The sequence below is a fragment of the Anopheles maculipalpis genome, chromosome 3RL, assembly GCF_943734695.1.
Source record: "Anopheles maculipalpis chromosome 3RL, idAnoMacuDA_375_x, whole genome shotgun sequence".
NCBI classification, from domain to species: Eukaryota; Metazoa; Arthropoda; class Insecta; order Diptera; family Culicidae; genus Anopheles; species Anopheles maculipalpis.
Window position 1 is genome coordinate 89,361,905 of NC_064872.1, and position 16,135 is coordinate 89,378,039.

At 43.4% G+C, this 16,135-nt stretch overlaps 2 protein-coding genes across 2 annotated transcripts in view; both read right to left on the reverse strand.

Annotated features, from left to right (window-relative positions):
• Window positions 1–16,135, reverse strand: part of LOC126561167 (UDP-glycosyltransferase UGT5-like) — a gene marked incomplete at its 5' end in the record, with an annotated part of 199,997 nt that overhangs the window by 5,561 nt on the left and 178,301 nt on the right. The window lies entirely within an intron of this gene.
• On the reverse strand, window positions 1,756–12,431 carry LOC126561875 (hyccin). The gene is made up of 6 exons (XM_050218234.1): window positions 12,208–12,431; window positions 11,870–12,130; window positions 11,275–11,797; window positions 11,066–11,182; window positions 2,179–2,643; window positions 1,756–2,069 (listed from the first exon to the last, which is right to left on the reverse strand). Exons 1-6 carry the CDS (start codon window positions 12,355–12,357, stop codon window positions 1,756–1,758), a joined length of 1,830 nt encoding a protein of 609 aa, XP_050074191.1. The 5' UTR covers window positions 12,358–12,431.

Consider the following 16,135-nt stretch of genomic DNA (forward strand, 5'->3'; position numbering starts at 1 on the left):
ATTGCTCCTGCTTTCTAGCGCACGTTGCGACTGGCACCATCAATGAAAATGTTACGAACGGAGTGGATCGCCTACATACTAATAGAAACAACAACAAAAATCGCACACACAAAACATAATAATATCGCCCACTGATCAATGCTGGTTGTGATTAGTGGCCGACCAATGCAATTGAACGAATTGACGCCTGGTTAATCAGAAGTTATTAATGATGGATTTCTTCTTCTTTTCAATTGTATGACGACGGTCTAGATTCTCCACAGCTGGTTGTGTGGTCCGGCAGATGTGAGAGGCGGATCCGAATTGCATTGAAATAAACAAAGCTATTAGGAAAAAGATATTGTGCCATCCGAAACAACAACAACAAAAAAAAAAAACACTCACATTTAACTAAGCCCCAAAAAAGAAATAAATAGTATCAAGCTTCAATTTACCGTTCTTCATGCCACTGCCAATAGCCAACGTTAATAAGGATGCTTAAATTATGAAGCACTAACGGCATCTTCGCTACATGTGGCGGCAATGAATGGTATCGTTAAGATGGTGTAATGAAACGATGCTTTACACTAAACATTCTTTTAAATCTAAATTTGCAAATGAATTCTTCATACGTGCGAGCATGGTTCGCTCGTCGATAGGCCGTGTAAGTATGGAACGATGGGGATGTATTTGCTTCCTCCCTTTTTATCGCGCCCCGACCAACCGGAGGATATGGGGATGGGAGTTGCAGTCGTTTTAGTATTTTGTTTGGCGGAGCGTAGGAGAGCTATTATTCCCACTCACTCGTACGAGAGGCAACACGACGGTACAGTACAGCGCTCGTCGAAAATAGATGACACGGTAATGACGAGAGTTGATGATGGTGAGCGCAAATGGAAGGAAACGTACAAAAACATGGCTTTACCAGCCAGTGCCAGGGAAACATGAAACCAAAAAAGAACAAAAAAAAATATCGCAACTGTGCCTGTAGCCTTTTCCGCACGGACAAACGCTTTTTGGGGAATGAATAATACAGGCCAAGTGCGGTGGAATGAAAATCCTTCGCTAACCGTTCCATTAGCAAGCAAACAAAAAAGGAACCGAGAGCAGTTGAAAGCAGAAAAAGCTTAAAATAAAACAAGGAAAAATACGAAAAGGATGGATAATAATACAACTATAAAAATAACAGGAAAATGTACTATCACATGTTTAAGTGTATGATTAAAATATTATTACGAATGAAAACCGGTATTGAATAAAAAGAAAACTTTAACAAAATTGTCCAAATTTTGCACACAAATTAACATTAACCGTCCATCATGTCCTTATTTGGTAGATTTAACAACAAAAAAGCGCACCAAAAAACCGATTCTACATCTATAAAATCAACCCGAAATTACTACCGGAATCTCTCGCGCTTGGACTACGTGCGGGAAGCGTTCGCGGATGAGAAATTTCAATAGAGGAAAAAGGATATATACGTGTGTGCGTGAGTCTTTTCGGTATGTATAAGAGGCGGGTTTTCGTTTTTATCCTTGATAAACACTTTTCAAGAAGCATACCCTACAAACAGGACTGCAATACTGTAGCTGTGTAACCTTGACGCTTAGCGACAATGAAACGGGTGAGGTAAAGTAAAAAAAAAAACGGATCAATCGGTACGGGAGGACTCGGGGAGAATCTAATAAACACACACATACACGCACGTACTCACGCACGTTTCCCACCCCGTAAAAATTATACTTCCTAGCGTGTACCGACACATGGACAAATAATCTAAACTTGACTAACTTGTATACTGCCGTGGTTTTTCATATCCAGCACGGTGGTTTTTATCGTGTTGCCTCCATTGCTGGTCGTGGTTGGACCGTGCTGCTGCAGCAACTCACTGCCCGAATCGAACGATTCGCCAATGTCAAGTGACTGCTTGCCGAGTCCACCGTTTGCCGTGCCCGTGGCCGTAAGCGTTGTTACCGCACCGTCCGAACTGTCGCCGTTCGTCGTGTTGCAGGCCGGACCAGATCCCATCAGGATGCTACCATTCGAGAGCACGACTACGGTTGCCGGTTGGCCACCACCGACACCGGAAGCTGTAATTAGAAGAAAGAGAGGTGTATTTCAAAAATCGCGCCTTCTTCTAACCGAACACCATTCCTTAGCGGTGCTTCTTATTTGTAGATTTTAAACGGCTTTACTTACCACTTAATTTCTCCTTCGAGTTAATCTTCTTCGCCGATGACATTAGTGCCTTTGCTTCCTCGACGAGTGACGTTCCGCCGACGGTAATGCCGGCCGTCGCCGCTACCGTACTGCTATTCACCGGAAGCGTCACACCACCACCGGAACCGGTCGAAACCAGCACCACCGGTGTCGTGCCGCTTCCCTCCTTATCCCGATCCTTATCCTTGTCCTTATCTTTATCCTTCTCCTTATCCTTATCCTTTTCCGGTTTCAGTTTCTTGAAACCGCCCAGCACCTTATGCGTCTTGGAGTCCTTCGGTTTGCCCGGTGTGCCCGACATAGCACCCGCCGTACCACCACCGGCCGCACCCTTGGTGCTACCGTCCGCCGACGGTTGCCCACTTTCACCCTCTTCGTTGATGCTGGTTAGATGGTGTGGGCCACCATTTTCCTCCTTCGTTGGGCCCTGTATTGGAATATCGTCTGCGTGGCAAAAAAACATTATCGTCATCGTCGTCGTAGGCAGCGGCGCAGCGTGTATTGCAAAGAATAAAGCAAAACCAACGTGGAAAATTAATTAAACTTCTTTTGCTGCAACAACACCTGCACGAACACTGGACTAGTAGTTGCGGTAAGGGGTGTATGAGGTGGCGGGTGGTGGGGTTTGGTCTGGGAAGAGCATTTTTTTTTTTCAGACCGATTGGTACACAAAACAGATAAGAAGGTAAACGATTGCTTAACGTGCAGTGTATAGAGGCGGTGGCGCACCAAAGCACGCGCGTCCACCACCTGGAGAGAGCGAGAGAAAGATCGGAAACGATTCAATCGAAGATGATGGATAACTCATTAGATATACTGTGTACCAGCACCGAGAAAACCATAACTTGCCGATTTGTTTGTGTATCATTTTGTTTTATCTTCCACTTGAACTTTATGTTTCAATTAATTTCTTCAATACGCTTGTCCTTTCGACCATCGAATGGGTCGCTAAGAATAATATAGGTCACAGTGAGACATTTATTGACACCTTCAACGCGTATATTTTTCTTATCTGGACCTTTTTGTTTTGTATCCGTTGAGTTCTAAGAAAGCGCCACAAACAGAGTCGCTTGTTGTTTTATGATCGACACAAAGTAGTAAACAAAGTGTTACAGACGCTAAGAGCAAGAGAGATTTGTTTCGTAATGTTTTGCATGAAAGATGGATTTTTCTCCTCAAGAATATTTGTAATTATATTGTAAAAATATTTATAAAAACATCTTAAAAGATGCTTACGAATGTATTAAAAATTCGACCCACTTTGTCGCATTGCCTACTTGCAGGGGCTACACAGGTTACACGGTACGAGTACAAGTGCACACAATAGGCCACGTGCATTAAAAAAGCTCTGACTGTGCGGTGCGTGTGTGGTATAAAGTCTGGCACGTTATTTTGCTACAAATAACCCACCAGGTACGTAGTATGTGGTTGCGTACATTGTAAAAATTCAACAACAAAAAACGGACAAACATACGCAGGAAAGATTTTAGGAAAAAGTAAGAACATAACAAACTGATTCATTATTAATAGGAAGGAAAAAATCACAAATACACACAGAATCAACACACGTTGGACAAAAAGAACCAGAACAGAACAGAATAACATGTTTTAACAAGAGAAGTAAAAAAAAGTTCGTTTAAAGCTGTTTTTAAAACGCCTTAATAAAACAGTAAAGAAAGCACACCCAACACGGGACGATTATTTGTAACGTACTCTGCAGTTTTTAGCTCCTGATTTTTTTTTTCGGCTACCGTCCCTAGAGTTGGTACAAATATTGACAAAAATCGTGTGCCAGAATAATCTCCCACCCCTCTCGTCGTTCATGCTTCGAACCCGGATAACACCCCGCAGCCCAGGGAACGTTCATAAGCGCGCAACATATCGAAAGGAAAACAAAAATCACATGGAAACACGTGACGGATAATACGAGTTGGTGGGTGCGGTGGGTTGCGTTGAGCGGTGGTGCTGTGAAAACCCCTTCGAGCATCATCGTACTGACGACGGGAAGCATGTGTTGATATTTATATACGCCAAACAAGCTGAATAATAAAAGGATCAACTTAAGAGGAACAACCATAAGCACAGATTTTCAAATTCAAACCGAAACTGAAAACGAAAATTTGAAAAATCATAAACATGATGGTGGTTTGATGTGGGAATCGCTTTACAGTGGTGTAAGAGCCTCAGTACAGTGCATTAAAGAGTGCAGAGATGATGCCCTTCAGTCATTTTGTCACATAATGACGCATTCATTCGACGACGACGCAAGTGCACACAACACCGTCCGCAGTAATACAGTGAGGAATACAGAAACAATAGACTGAGTGCGATGTATGAACGGACGACCGGTGTGGGTCGTGTGTTCATCATTTCTGTGCACATGTGCGATTAAATAAACAAAAAAGAACATAACAGAAACAGTACAACAACGTCAGCGCGCAGTACTAGCCTCCAAAAACACATGTGTGAGACCGAATGAAGCAAAACCGAATGTAGAAAAAAAAGGTCCAAAATCGCACACTCAAATAGCCAACAGCGGAACAAAGGCACACAGCACGCACTCGTGGTGGCGCGGTAGTGGTTTTGCAGCAGAAAGCAGTATTTGAAATTTGGTAGAAGACGTCATAGGCTTGCCTGTTTTCCAAACTGTACCTTTCGGTGATGCATCTTCACTAACCGTTGCAGGAATTTCGATGAGCTTGAGTACAGTATATCGTGCTGATCGATCGTGGTGTCTATCGTGTTTGGGGGGGAGGAGATATGCACTAAATATTCTGAAGTCTTGAAGCGGCAAGATCGATTATTAGTTATCTAGTAAAGTTGTGATTAATATGTAAGGCTTCTCGTTTCGATAACGTCTCTGTGTTAATTGTAGATTAGCATTTCCATAGTGGTTGTGGCCCCTAAAGCACTCTTCCAGCATCCAGAGAGATTCCGGCTATTGGCAATACTCGGTCCACTCTTAGTAAAGTCCAGGAATAGTGGACGGTTGTATCAGGTGGATCGTTGCCGGTCGTCCATTCACTATAAGCGCCGCCAGCTCATCCGAGTCCGAGTCCTGCAGACTGCTCTCCAGCTCCTCGTACAATCGTGCGCCGGCACTAGCACGTGCTTCCGATCGATTTATCGGCGATTGATTCTTGCTCGATAGGAACTTTTTGCGTCTTAGTGAGGCAGGCGAGATACTGCTGCTGGAGTTAACGTCCTCCACCTTGCCCGTGCCCAACAGCAGTTTGTGTTTGGGTGAATCAGCCGGACTAGAGTGACGGGTCGATCCTGCCGATCGTTTCGGTGAGTCTGATTCCTCCTCGATGCTAGCCTGCTTCGGACCTGCCGTACCGGTACCGTTCGCGTTTGTTCCCGCCGTGGCAGAAGCGGCATTCGATTTCCAGCCCCAATTTTTCCATTTTCGTGACTCTTTCTTTTTGGGTTCGGTACGCGGGCTGTTTGAATCAGGATCAGCCGCCTCGCCCTCCTGAGCACTGTTCTGAACTGCAAATGCCGGCACGGTTGTGCTAGTGGTGACACTGCTGCTCACGGTGCCCGAACCACCGATAAGACCGGGTCCTCCTACGTCCGCATCAATCATCGCCAGCTTGCTCATCATTTCCTGCTGCGTGGACTGTAGTGCATTCACAAACTCAACCTCCAGATCGTCTAAAGACGGCAAGTAATGGACCAGGTCCGTCATCACGTACACAGAACCATCATATAGCCAATCGAAAATCACATCACACCCAGACAGAGTAGCGATTTTCAGTACAATAAATTCAAAGTTAAGTTTTTACAGTGTTTTTTTTTTGCCACGCACAGAGAGATAAGGAGAAGGAGATTAAGAAGGAAAATTAGAGGAAAAGAAGAAAAGAAAAAAATGATTTGTTACATCAATCGGTTCACTTCGCTATTGCGACAGTTCCTCCTTTCATCAAAGCTTCAAAAAAGCAAATCAGAGATTCGCAGTGCAGCTGTTCTTTTGCGTCTGCGAATAGCAGATTGGGCATAGCAAAGGCGCAGAAGAGTAGTAACAAAGAAACACCATAACCAAGATTGCATTGCATTTACATTGCAAACGGCCCTTCTATATGGTTGCGTGTGCCATGCACTGTCGGAAAAGGGAAGTTATAAGATATACAGTGTAGTTACAGATAAAGGGAAAGATTTAAGAATTAAATTTAAACATTTTAGTAGAAAAAAAGCACAGAAAGAGATAGAAATGATTGAGAAGAAATCAGCAATAAAAAGCAAACGAATAGTTTAGAGACAAACGAGATGATACAACGACGTACAGAGGGGAAAATTAGTTCCATAAAGCCTCCGTTACTCTTTACTGGATTTCACTTTATTACAACGATCGGTCTTGCTGGATCGGTTTTACCATGCAAATCTTTCTTAACGAAGCAGGAAAGATTAAGAGGCGGAAGCTTTTTGTTTTGTTTTTGGAGATTGATATCGCCCAGAGCGAATGTTGGAAGATACGAGGCGAAAATGTTGATGAAATATTTAATGGAAAAATACACAAAGAACCAAGGAAAAGTAAAATAAAATTAAGATGAGTAAAACAAAATGCGATTCATGAACAAAACAATGCATATTTCCATTGCAGTTGTAAAGAAAAACAATTATTGTCTCCCGCTTGCTTGCATCTGGCTGTCGTACACAGGGCAGCATGACAGAAAATAAACTCATTCAGTGTGACATCCCCTGCCCACAGATCTCTTTCGTAACAATGTTATTAATTACAGTGGGATGTAAAATTTCAAACCCATATTTTTCAAAGGGACGCCTTCGTACCATAGCTCAACTATTGTAGTTGTAAGCCGGACAGGCGCAGCATAGTACGCAGCAGCAGCAGCATCAATCAATGATTGAAGGAAATTTTCCATTATCCTTACACACTCTGCCCAAGTAGTGACCACAAAACCTGGAATGTTGGACGATTATTCAACAAACAATCCACTTTCCCTTCCGGACGATAACGAGCTCTGCATGTGCGTGTATATTGAAACATAGTTCCGAGAGATTTATGTTACTCCTCCGGTAAATAGCCATGGACAACAAATCCTTCCCTAGGTTTTTCCTTTTTTTTTGCGTAATCATTTACATCGATGATACGAAACAAACACACACTAACACACTAATGGAGCCTGGTCACGTTTTACCGCATGCTCCATTTGACATGTGAGCCAGGCAGGTGGTAGACTTTACTCTTGCAATCTCTCCAGAATGATGATGCTGCAGCGTATCAAGGTTGTGGTTATCTTGTCTTCTCGGTTACATATTTTAATTGTTCGTCGTATTTTTAACAGCTCTACGGCGTCAATGTATCGATATCACGTAATTTGTTAAGAGGCGTTGGATGTTATGAAACGGAAATAGAAAATCTGTTCATCTTGGCATCTGTTCCAAGGAACAGATGCCATTTTAAATGACATTGGCATTCACTTGGTTCCATCTTTCGAGTTGAAACTGTTTCCTTAACCCTGCTTTTCAAAAGGGTAGACGAGAGCCCATTTTAGCTGTTGAGTGACGAGGGTATGATATTCTGTTAAGTCGCGATAAAATAATTAGGTAATAAAATGAGGCCTGATGATAAAATGTTTTAGTAGGCAATCAAGAAATTAAAAGGTCATAAAAAGTTTATTTGTCATACACATTGGCAAATGATTGATCGATTTGTTGGCTTCATAAAAAAAAAATCATGTCTAAACTACTTTTATACCTCATGTTCAGCCCATCCACAACAAAGACATTAAAGTTCACTCACTCCACGTATAAGTCTTAAGCAAAGAAATTATGAAAAAGAAAGTCCAGATGTCTGGAGAAACTTCACCTTCACTAGACTAAAGAGAACCCGCCAACAATGGGGCTCCCAAGTAACTGAAATGGAACAATAGACCTCTGTATACAAACACATCCACATCGTGCACATTCCACCGCGTTTTTCACCTAGTCGGAAGGAGACGAAATTTCAAAGACGAATTACAATAGGAAACGTCTGGAGACTTCGAACGATGTCGGAACCTATGTGTGTCTGACAAGCTAATTAATATAGTAGAATGTTTCCCATGCAATCTTTCCCTCTGACCTAGGTCCTTGTTAGCACATGTACACAATTTCACGGTTCATCTGTCCTAAAACCGTCTCTTTAAACCTCATTCGTCTCGTAATTAATGGCACATATATGTGAGACGAACTAGTGTCTCGAATGTTCTTAACTGTAAAGCACACATTTTGAGCAAATTGCCCAAGAAAAGAAGAAAGGTTCTACACACCATCAGGACACACAACATCGAGAATCGGGTCCGTTGCATGCAAAGGCATTTTGAGTACATAACTTCAAGCACATTCAGCATCACATCAGGATATGATAGACACATCGGTTCGAGGGACAGAAACATCGAAGGAAGATTGAAACTTTTATACTGAGAGAGAGGAAAAACATCCAAACCTCCCCATTCCTGGGGTGGTCGAACGTCTCACACCGAACACGCACCGGTACACGGTAAAGAACATTGAGCTATTAGGAGCAAAACTTACTTTCTAACCTCTGGCGAAGCTCTGTTGCTTTGGCCGCCGGTTTCGTTACATCCCGTAAATCTCAACACGGAGAGCTGTTCCATCGGAGAAGTCACAACAGCGCACGTTATGGTCGTTTCTAAATCCCGAAAGATCCTACCCTTGTGGACGTTGGGCGAACTTACGCGTGGAGTGTGCAGTGGATCAGAAAGTTTTACAAGAAATTTATTTCTCACTTAGTAGTAGAGAACCATTATCGGATTTAGCTTATGTTTGGATTCATGAATGCTTCAACCAAGGAATCAGGACACTTCAAACTAATCTCTAAGAAATAGATCTAACCACCGAATTTTTCGTATCTTTGGTTTCCTTGTCGAACGTTCAGATATTCGACACGAGAGATTCACGACCTCGATAAGGACTGTTTGCACCAACAAACGCACTTGTTCCAACTCATACAGCTTGATCGTTGCATGTGGTACGAAATTTTCTTCTAACATCGAAAAAGAAATAATAAAAAAGGGATTAAGTAGTAAACCTTTGCAACGTGTCACAATCATGTTAAAGAGCAATGTTTCCACCGAACCATAAAAGGCGGTAAGAAAAGCATAAACAAACAAACAAACAAATGTACATACACAACCGATTGGCGGCTAAAGTACACCACCCACGATGTATCCCATCATTTTCACCCGATTCCTTCAAGGGCATCATCGCTAAGGACGCTGTACTGTGTTTCTGCCATTTTAGCAAATAATTACCTCCCCGAATCATGGCACGGGCCAGCAGCAACACCAGCAGTCATAGTTTATCTCTCGCTTACAAACAAAAAAGAAATCTTGGCTCAATTCTTCCCATTCTTACTTTTCTTTCCCACCACCGCCGTTTCCACAAACGCTCATCAACGTGGTACGCTCTGATAACACCAATGTGGGCTGTGATGATACCCGATGATATCAAATACCACCATCATCCATCCACCCAACCCACGAATGTAGGACGTAGTGTTGTTCTTCGAGGAATCGCGTGCGGATTGCTATACTGAGCGGACGTTGTAGGATCGATTCGAATCGGATCCAACCCACATACACCCCATCATTTGGTGCGTTTGACTGAGTCGAATTGACGATCCTGCCGTCGTCGTCGTGGTCGTGGTCGTCATCAAAAAAGTCAAGCAAATTAGCAACATCGTTCTGAGACGCGATTCAACCCCAATTGCTCGCTCCGTTGTCATTCCGCCTACACTAAAATAGGTGGGGATCTGCTTTCGCTGCGGACGCCTCTTTGACCAGTGGCCGCACACAAGGAGAGCGCCAGTGAAAGATACGGAATGATTACGGTGACTTGAAGTATTGACATTGAAACATTGTCCGATACCTAAAAGCATTCTAATTGTCCACCCTTTGGCGTACTCTTTTGATTCGCGATGAAGGGGAAATATTCATAAACTTTTAAAAATATGTGGGAAAATGTTTGATGGATTGTGATTTAAACAGAACCAATCAAAATATCTTTCTCGGGTCGGCTCAGAGAATATGATTGAATTAATTTCGGGGCTTTTTTGTTTAGGAAAACATGGAAAACACCACCGAAGGACAGTGTTACACCAGATGTTACGTGGAATATTAATACTACCCCAAGCCCCCAAGGGGTGCAGGAATGGGAATCGATGTACAAGATTAAATTTTTTATTACTTTCTTCTAAACGAACAAACTAGTGTTAATTTTAATACAATTTTTCCATAAAAACAATTCAAAAGAAAGGACACAAAATCTAAAAAAGGAATTTACATGGCCACGAAAAAAAGGCAAGGAAGTGCAAGTTTAAAACCGATGAGTAATGCATGAGGAGCAGGGCTAGTAGTAGTAACGGATGAAGAGCAAAATGGTAAACATTTTCAAAGAAAAAAAAAACAAGATTCATTTGAAAACAGAAACATCACATTGAACAACGTAAAAGCTTGAAGCATCAGTAAGAAAATGGCCGTTTCTCGCGCAACAAGCAAACAAGAAAAGAAACAACCTCCGGACTCGACTCGGATTGGTGATTTGTTGGATAAGAAAAGGGTGGGAGGAAAAAAAGGTACGAAAGTAAATAGATTGCGCCATCCCTTTCGCGGCAGGTGACTAATGGAGGCAGAGTGACGATTCGAAATTTAAGAGGCCAACAAAAGTTTGCAAAGTTCATCAATTGTTTCGTCAAATCGTTACTCTTTTTCGACACAAGAGAGCTTGGCTAACAGGGCAAAATATTGTAGTACCACACGAAAAGGGCTTTTTTCAACGGATGGGACGCTTCTAGCGGCGTAAAGCAACCGCGAAACGAGAACGAGAAAACTGAACCACCTACCTGGTAGCTTCTTCGTGCGGAAGGAGGCATTCGTAATCATCGACTTCGACACCGTCACGGTCGTGGTGGCAGGTGTCAGCGCTACACTAATACCCATCGGACCGTCACTGGGTTGACCTATGGATGTGGAGAAAAAATATAATACAAAATAGATAATTAATTTAAACAGACATTTCCACACCGTTAAGGCAACATCTACTAAAACTTACCGGAAGGATTCGCATGCAACGAGTTGCGTATCGCATTCGTTACCAGTATCACCTCGGGAAGCATTTCGTAGCATGCGCGGCTGTGCAGATCCGTCACCGCTTCGATCGCCGCCGACGCAAACTCGTTGAACATGGCGAAGTAGTTGGCGTGCGCCAGCTCCACCAGGAACTGGGCGTTTACAGCGATCCGTGGCGGTGGCCGAACGACATGTGACGGGGCAGCCATCGCCATCGGTTGCTGTGGTGAGATCGGATCGGTACCGTACGATGAACGATGCATATGACCGCCCGGAATCTTCGGAAAGCCCTGGTTCACCAGCAGTGAGGTGGTTTTGCACAGATGATACAGGGCAGGTTTGTGGATCTGATTTAGCTGCTGATTGTACGTAAAGAGCAGTGCCGTCATCACCTTAAGCCGGTTCTGCGCGTTGATCGATTCGATCGACGGTAGTGGACCCCAGTTGATATCCTTATTGCTATTCTCTTCCCATCGCCGCAAATCACTCGGTTGTAGGCTTTTTTCCTGCAAAACAGACGGACGTTTTTTGGTAAATTTCAATATCCAGGACCGATTCCTTCCCCCACCCAGTCTTACCTCATGATAGACGGATGCCTGCGCCAGGACGGGCATCCGAAAGGAGACCACCTTCGGACTGCCATCGTCCGAACTGACCTCAATGTTGTAAATGCAGATCAGTAGCGTTTCGATCGAACGGCAGCCCTTTTTATCGCCGAGTGCCACTGAGTTTAGATACAGATATATCAACATCGGCACAAACTGTAGCGTAAACCGGCGCAGTTCGACCTCATTCGAGCGGTAGAAATTGCACAGCTGATTGCAGATGGGATGGATTAGCTGCGAAAACGGAAACCAAAAAAAAAGGTTATTTCAAAAAGCACGTACGAACCACCTCGCGGTAAAGTCATGCTTACATCCTTATATTTCGTGCGCTCGTTCAGGATGGTGTACAGTGCCTTCGAGATCTCGAAATCATTCTCGTGCTGGGCGGCAAACGTGCGCAGTTCCGATTCCTGCAGTGCACTGTAGTCGGAGATCCAGTCGGCAATGATCGCTTCCGCCATCGCTGCCTGCCAAACGCCGCAAAGCACGGAGAGATACAAGGAGCACACCCGGTTAAACCCCTGCTTCCAGTGGATGTACTCCTTCGCCTCTCCGAAGATTTGTTCCTGCGAAAACTTCGCTGCCGGCTCACGTGCTACGTTGTTCTCCTCCTGTTGCGGCACATCCGGAGGCAATCCTTACGTCAAACCGTATCGAAGCCACGGCCACGTGTACAGCGATCGTACAGCAATCGAAGGCAAAGCTGTTAGCTTCCAGTTCAATCACAACTGCTTTCAATGATCACTTTTATTTGCTCTTGCTGCGACAGCTTAGGCGGTAATGCGATAATTCATACTTTTAATATTGTTGGCCCTGTGAAATAAATGCAAACATGAAACTGGCTGAGTAAGAGAGGGAAGATCATGATGCAGTCATCATCAATTGTATCCATAACTGATGACATCATCGGGCGTTGAATTAGACTTCCTTAATTGAATACAATCGGAATCGAGAGACTTGATTGAAGAAATCCGTGTACCAACCAACGATAGACCCATTCTGTATACTTCATGATCCAAATTAAAGCCCGTTAGATTCTTGGAACATTTAAACGTTAAATCGAGCGAAATACCGTCTATGGCATCCCCACGAATAACTCACCATCCACCATATTGAAGCCAATTCCATCCTAATGCTCCTTCCATTTGCTTCCACCACAGCAACACTGAGACGTAAAGCCATTAACCCATCCATCCTCAAGCTACTCGTTTCAGTTTCGTTTTACTACCGTGTTTACCGCCTTTTCTTCACCCGACCCGGCACACCAATTTACACGGCACGTTTTACGATAAGAGTTTCTTCGCAAGCTCACCCGACAAACTCGTACCGATAAACTCGCAAACGTGCGGCACACAATCCTTGCCACGACTATTAGCGTGGTTTTTGTTATTTTCATTCCTGTCCTTCTTTTTAAAAAGGCTGTGAATCAACACTCAAACCATACTGTAGACTGTAGACAAGTCCAGACTCTTCCCCTTCGAGGAAATTTTTTTCCTCGAAAAAAAAAATGAAAATGATGAAGAAATATGCGAGTACAGCTCTGGCTGTACTTGCTGGAAGCATTCGGGAGATAGTAGTAGCAAGGATCGCTAAACCACTATTTTATAAGAAATCGATTTCAATCCACTTACATCGAACCATGTTTAGCCTTCCACCATCTGTTAGTCCAGCGAGTCTACTACGAGGTGGATTTTTACGTGAATCGTTAGACACCAATTACGGGTCCAGGAAGGACCCTTTTGTTTCTCTCTTTTCGCCGCATCACAAGCAACAGTCTTCAGAAGTTCCTAGTCGGATTGTCTTCCTTAATAGACATTCAGGGGCTTTTGTCCTGTTTTTCTTTCCTCCACGTCAAGCATCATTAAATGGACGAATCGCTATCGTTCCCACAGGAATTACCGGGAACAAAGTTTCGGCAAGCGTTGTGGTACGACCGTTGAATTGATTGATGAAACGGATTCGGGGTGTGATAATCAATCGTCTCTAAATCTGATTGAACAGCAAGCGACTGGAAACGATTTGGCTGGAAACGAGCTTGAACCGTTAGGGCGTTCGTTAAGACAAATTATCCTTGGTTGTATTGTAGGGCCCAACATGCAACAACGTCGATAGTTTTTGGACAGTTTTATGTGCAGGAGCAAAGTGTCCACATAGCTTTGCTAATCTTCTTGTTGTGTGCTCACTGTTTTGATGAAGTTTTCTCAATAGTTTTCCTAACTCCGGACATATGCTAAAACGAAACGATCAGAACGATTGCATCACAACAAATTCTTGACAAATTTCCCGATTCCAAAGCGTGTAATAAACCCTTCTCTTCATCTTTCCCAGTTAATGGGGTTTGGCGTAAACCAAGCTGAGACGCTGATTGTACTGCCGGGACAAACAATCCAAATCAGCAACTTCTTCCAACAAACTTCCTTTTCACAACAGTCCGCTCAATTTTAAACCGATTGAACCAACCGTCGTAACCCAAAGCCACCCTCAGGCCATCGTTAGACGTTCACCAATCTTGGCAGCGAATGTTAACCACCCAAACTTTATCTTCTACTAAAATGTATCTCTCGCACCTAGTAGTAGCCAGCACAGCTTAAACCGGAGACGGCTGTAGTACACTGTACGAAACATAACACCAAATTATTACTTTCACACGAGTTCCCACGAGTTTCGCCACTTGCATCGTGACCAAGAACCATGACATTGTTCTAACTTCTCCACCGGCTTCATGGATTAGAAGTGAAGGAGAAGAAAGCATCAAATTCGCCACCTTCGTCTTGACAACCAGGGGAAGACAGCCCCCTAAGTGAAGATTGTACTTAACACAACAGAACTTTCCTTACCACGAGACATTGTTACTGTGACGCTCTGTGAAGAAAGGGGGAGGCGGAAACTTTTCGCCAATATATGTTGTGCAAGTGGAGCGAGTGAAAGAAAAAAAACTCCACCGAATAAAACTACTAAAACAACAACTTAACCCACCAAACCAGCAGAACTTCCGTTAAACGGCCAGAACTTTGAAGAGATGTAAGCAACCGTGATCTAGTAGTCCACCAACTCACTCACAACACTTTCCATCAAACGTTTCTCGTACCAAATCCAATACAACATTTACGTCACTCTGTTTTACCGTTCCTAGCAATCAATAGGTCCTCCTCCTATCTGGCCGTTGTGCATCGTGACAGACCACCCCGATTGCATATGTTTCTAGTACGGCGTTTTGCGCCATCCACACACCATAATTAACTGTTAGTAGCACCATCAAGCAGCGAAGTTGTCTTTACGCGCGCATAACTTTACGTAACGAGTTTAACACGCGACAACGATATTCAACAGCAGGTTCAACGATAAAAGGTTCGGTTCTACGGGGTCTACGAAACTCGGGGTCAAACGCGGAACACCACAGGTTCGCTCTGCAGGCACCCGCATGCATTAGCGATGAGTACGATGACAACCGACAGGCAACAGGTGAGCATCATTTGATGGTGGTAGCTTTTTAAGGGAGGGGGATCACAGAAAAGGCCTCGCTCGAAGACTCGATATGAAGAAAAAAGCATACCTCGGTGCAGGGGTTTCCTGATGATTTCACACGAGTAGCAACCCAACAGTAGGATATGATTGGAAAATGGCATCAGGAAGCTTCGAAGCGCTATCATTCTGCTTCTTCTCTAAGCTTAACCACCTTGTAAGGTGTCCTTACCGGAGCCCAACGGTTTACTAGGCTTGACTCCAGTTCGGGTTTGAATTTCGATCCTGCCGTATGAAGACCACCGCGTGTGTCTCCTCGAACATTGGAAACGCTATCATATTTAAGATTAATTAGTCGAAATGATAACAAAATAGGAGGAGAATAAAGTACGTTGAAGAATAATGAAGCTTTTTAAGATTTTTTTAGATGCAGATGCATTATTCTTTATTAATTCCTTCCAATATCTGACCATAATCATGATCAATACGAATATCAGAGCCAATTAGTGATATTGTTGCATAAGTACTTCCCAAAATCTGTTATTTTTCTCTTATTTTGTACTGCAGTTGACTTGTAGGAGCCTGCAAAAAACCTGTAAGAGTCGAGAAGCTTACAAACTTATCCTTTCCACACTGATTTTTTTCAAACCTTTTAAGATAAACAAAAACAAACTATTCTTTTCCATTTGTTACAGATCCGTTTTATTACTCAAACCGGTAACATAAGAAAGCATCAAGACTAAAATGCGCTCAAATCCCAGAACAGCCCGAGGCAAT

What these genes read in the sequence shown, in the direction of transcription:
- LOC126561875 (XM_050218234.1), bottom strand. Translation starts at nt 12,357, where the DNA reads ATGGCGGAAGCGATCATTGCCGACTGGATCTCCGACTACAGTGCACTG. An exon ending in AGGCATCCGTCTATCATGAG is followed by an intron (nt 11,798 to 11,869) that starts GTAAGACTGGGT and finishes TCTGTTTTGCAG; the next exon opens with GAAAAAAGCCTACAACCGAG. An exon ending in CCGCACGAAGAAGCTACCAG is followed by an intron (nt 2,644 to 11,065) that starts GTAGGTGGTTCA and finishes TTTGCCACGCAG; the next exon opens with ACGATATTCCAATACAGGGC.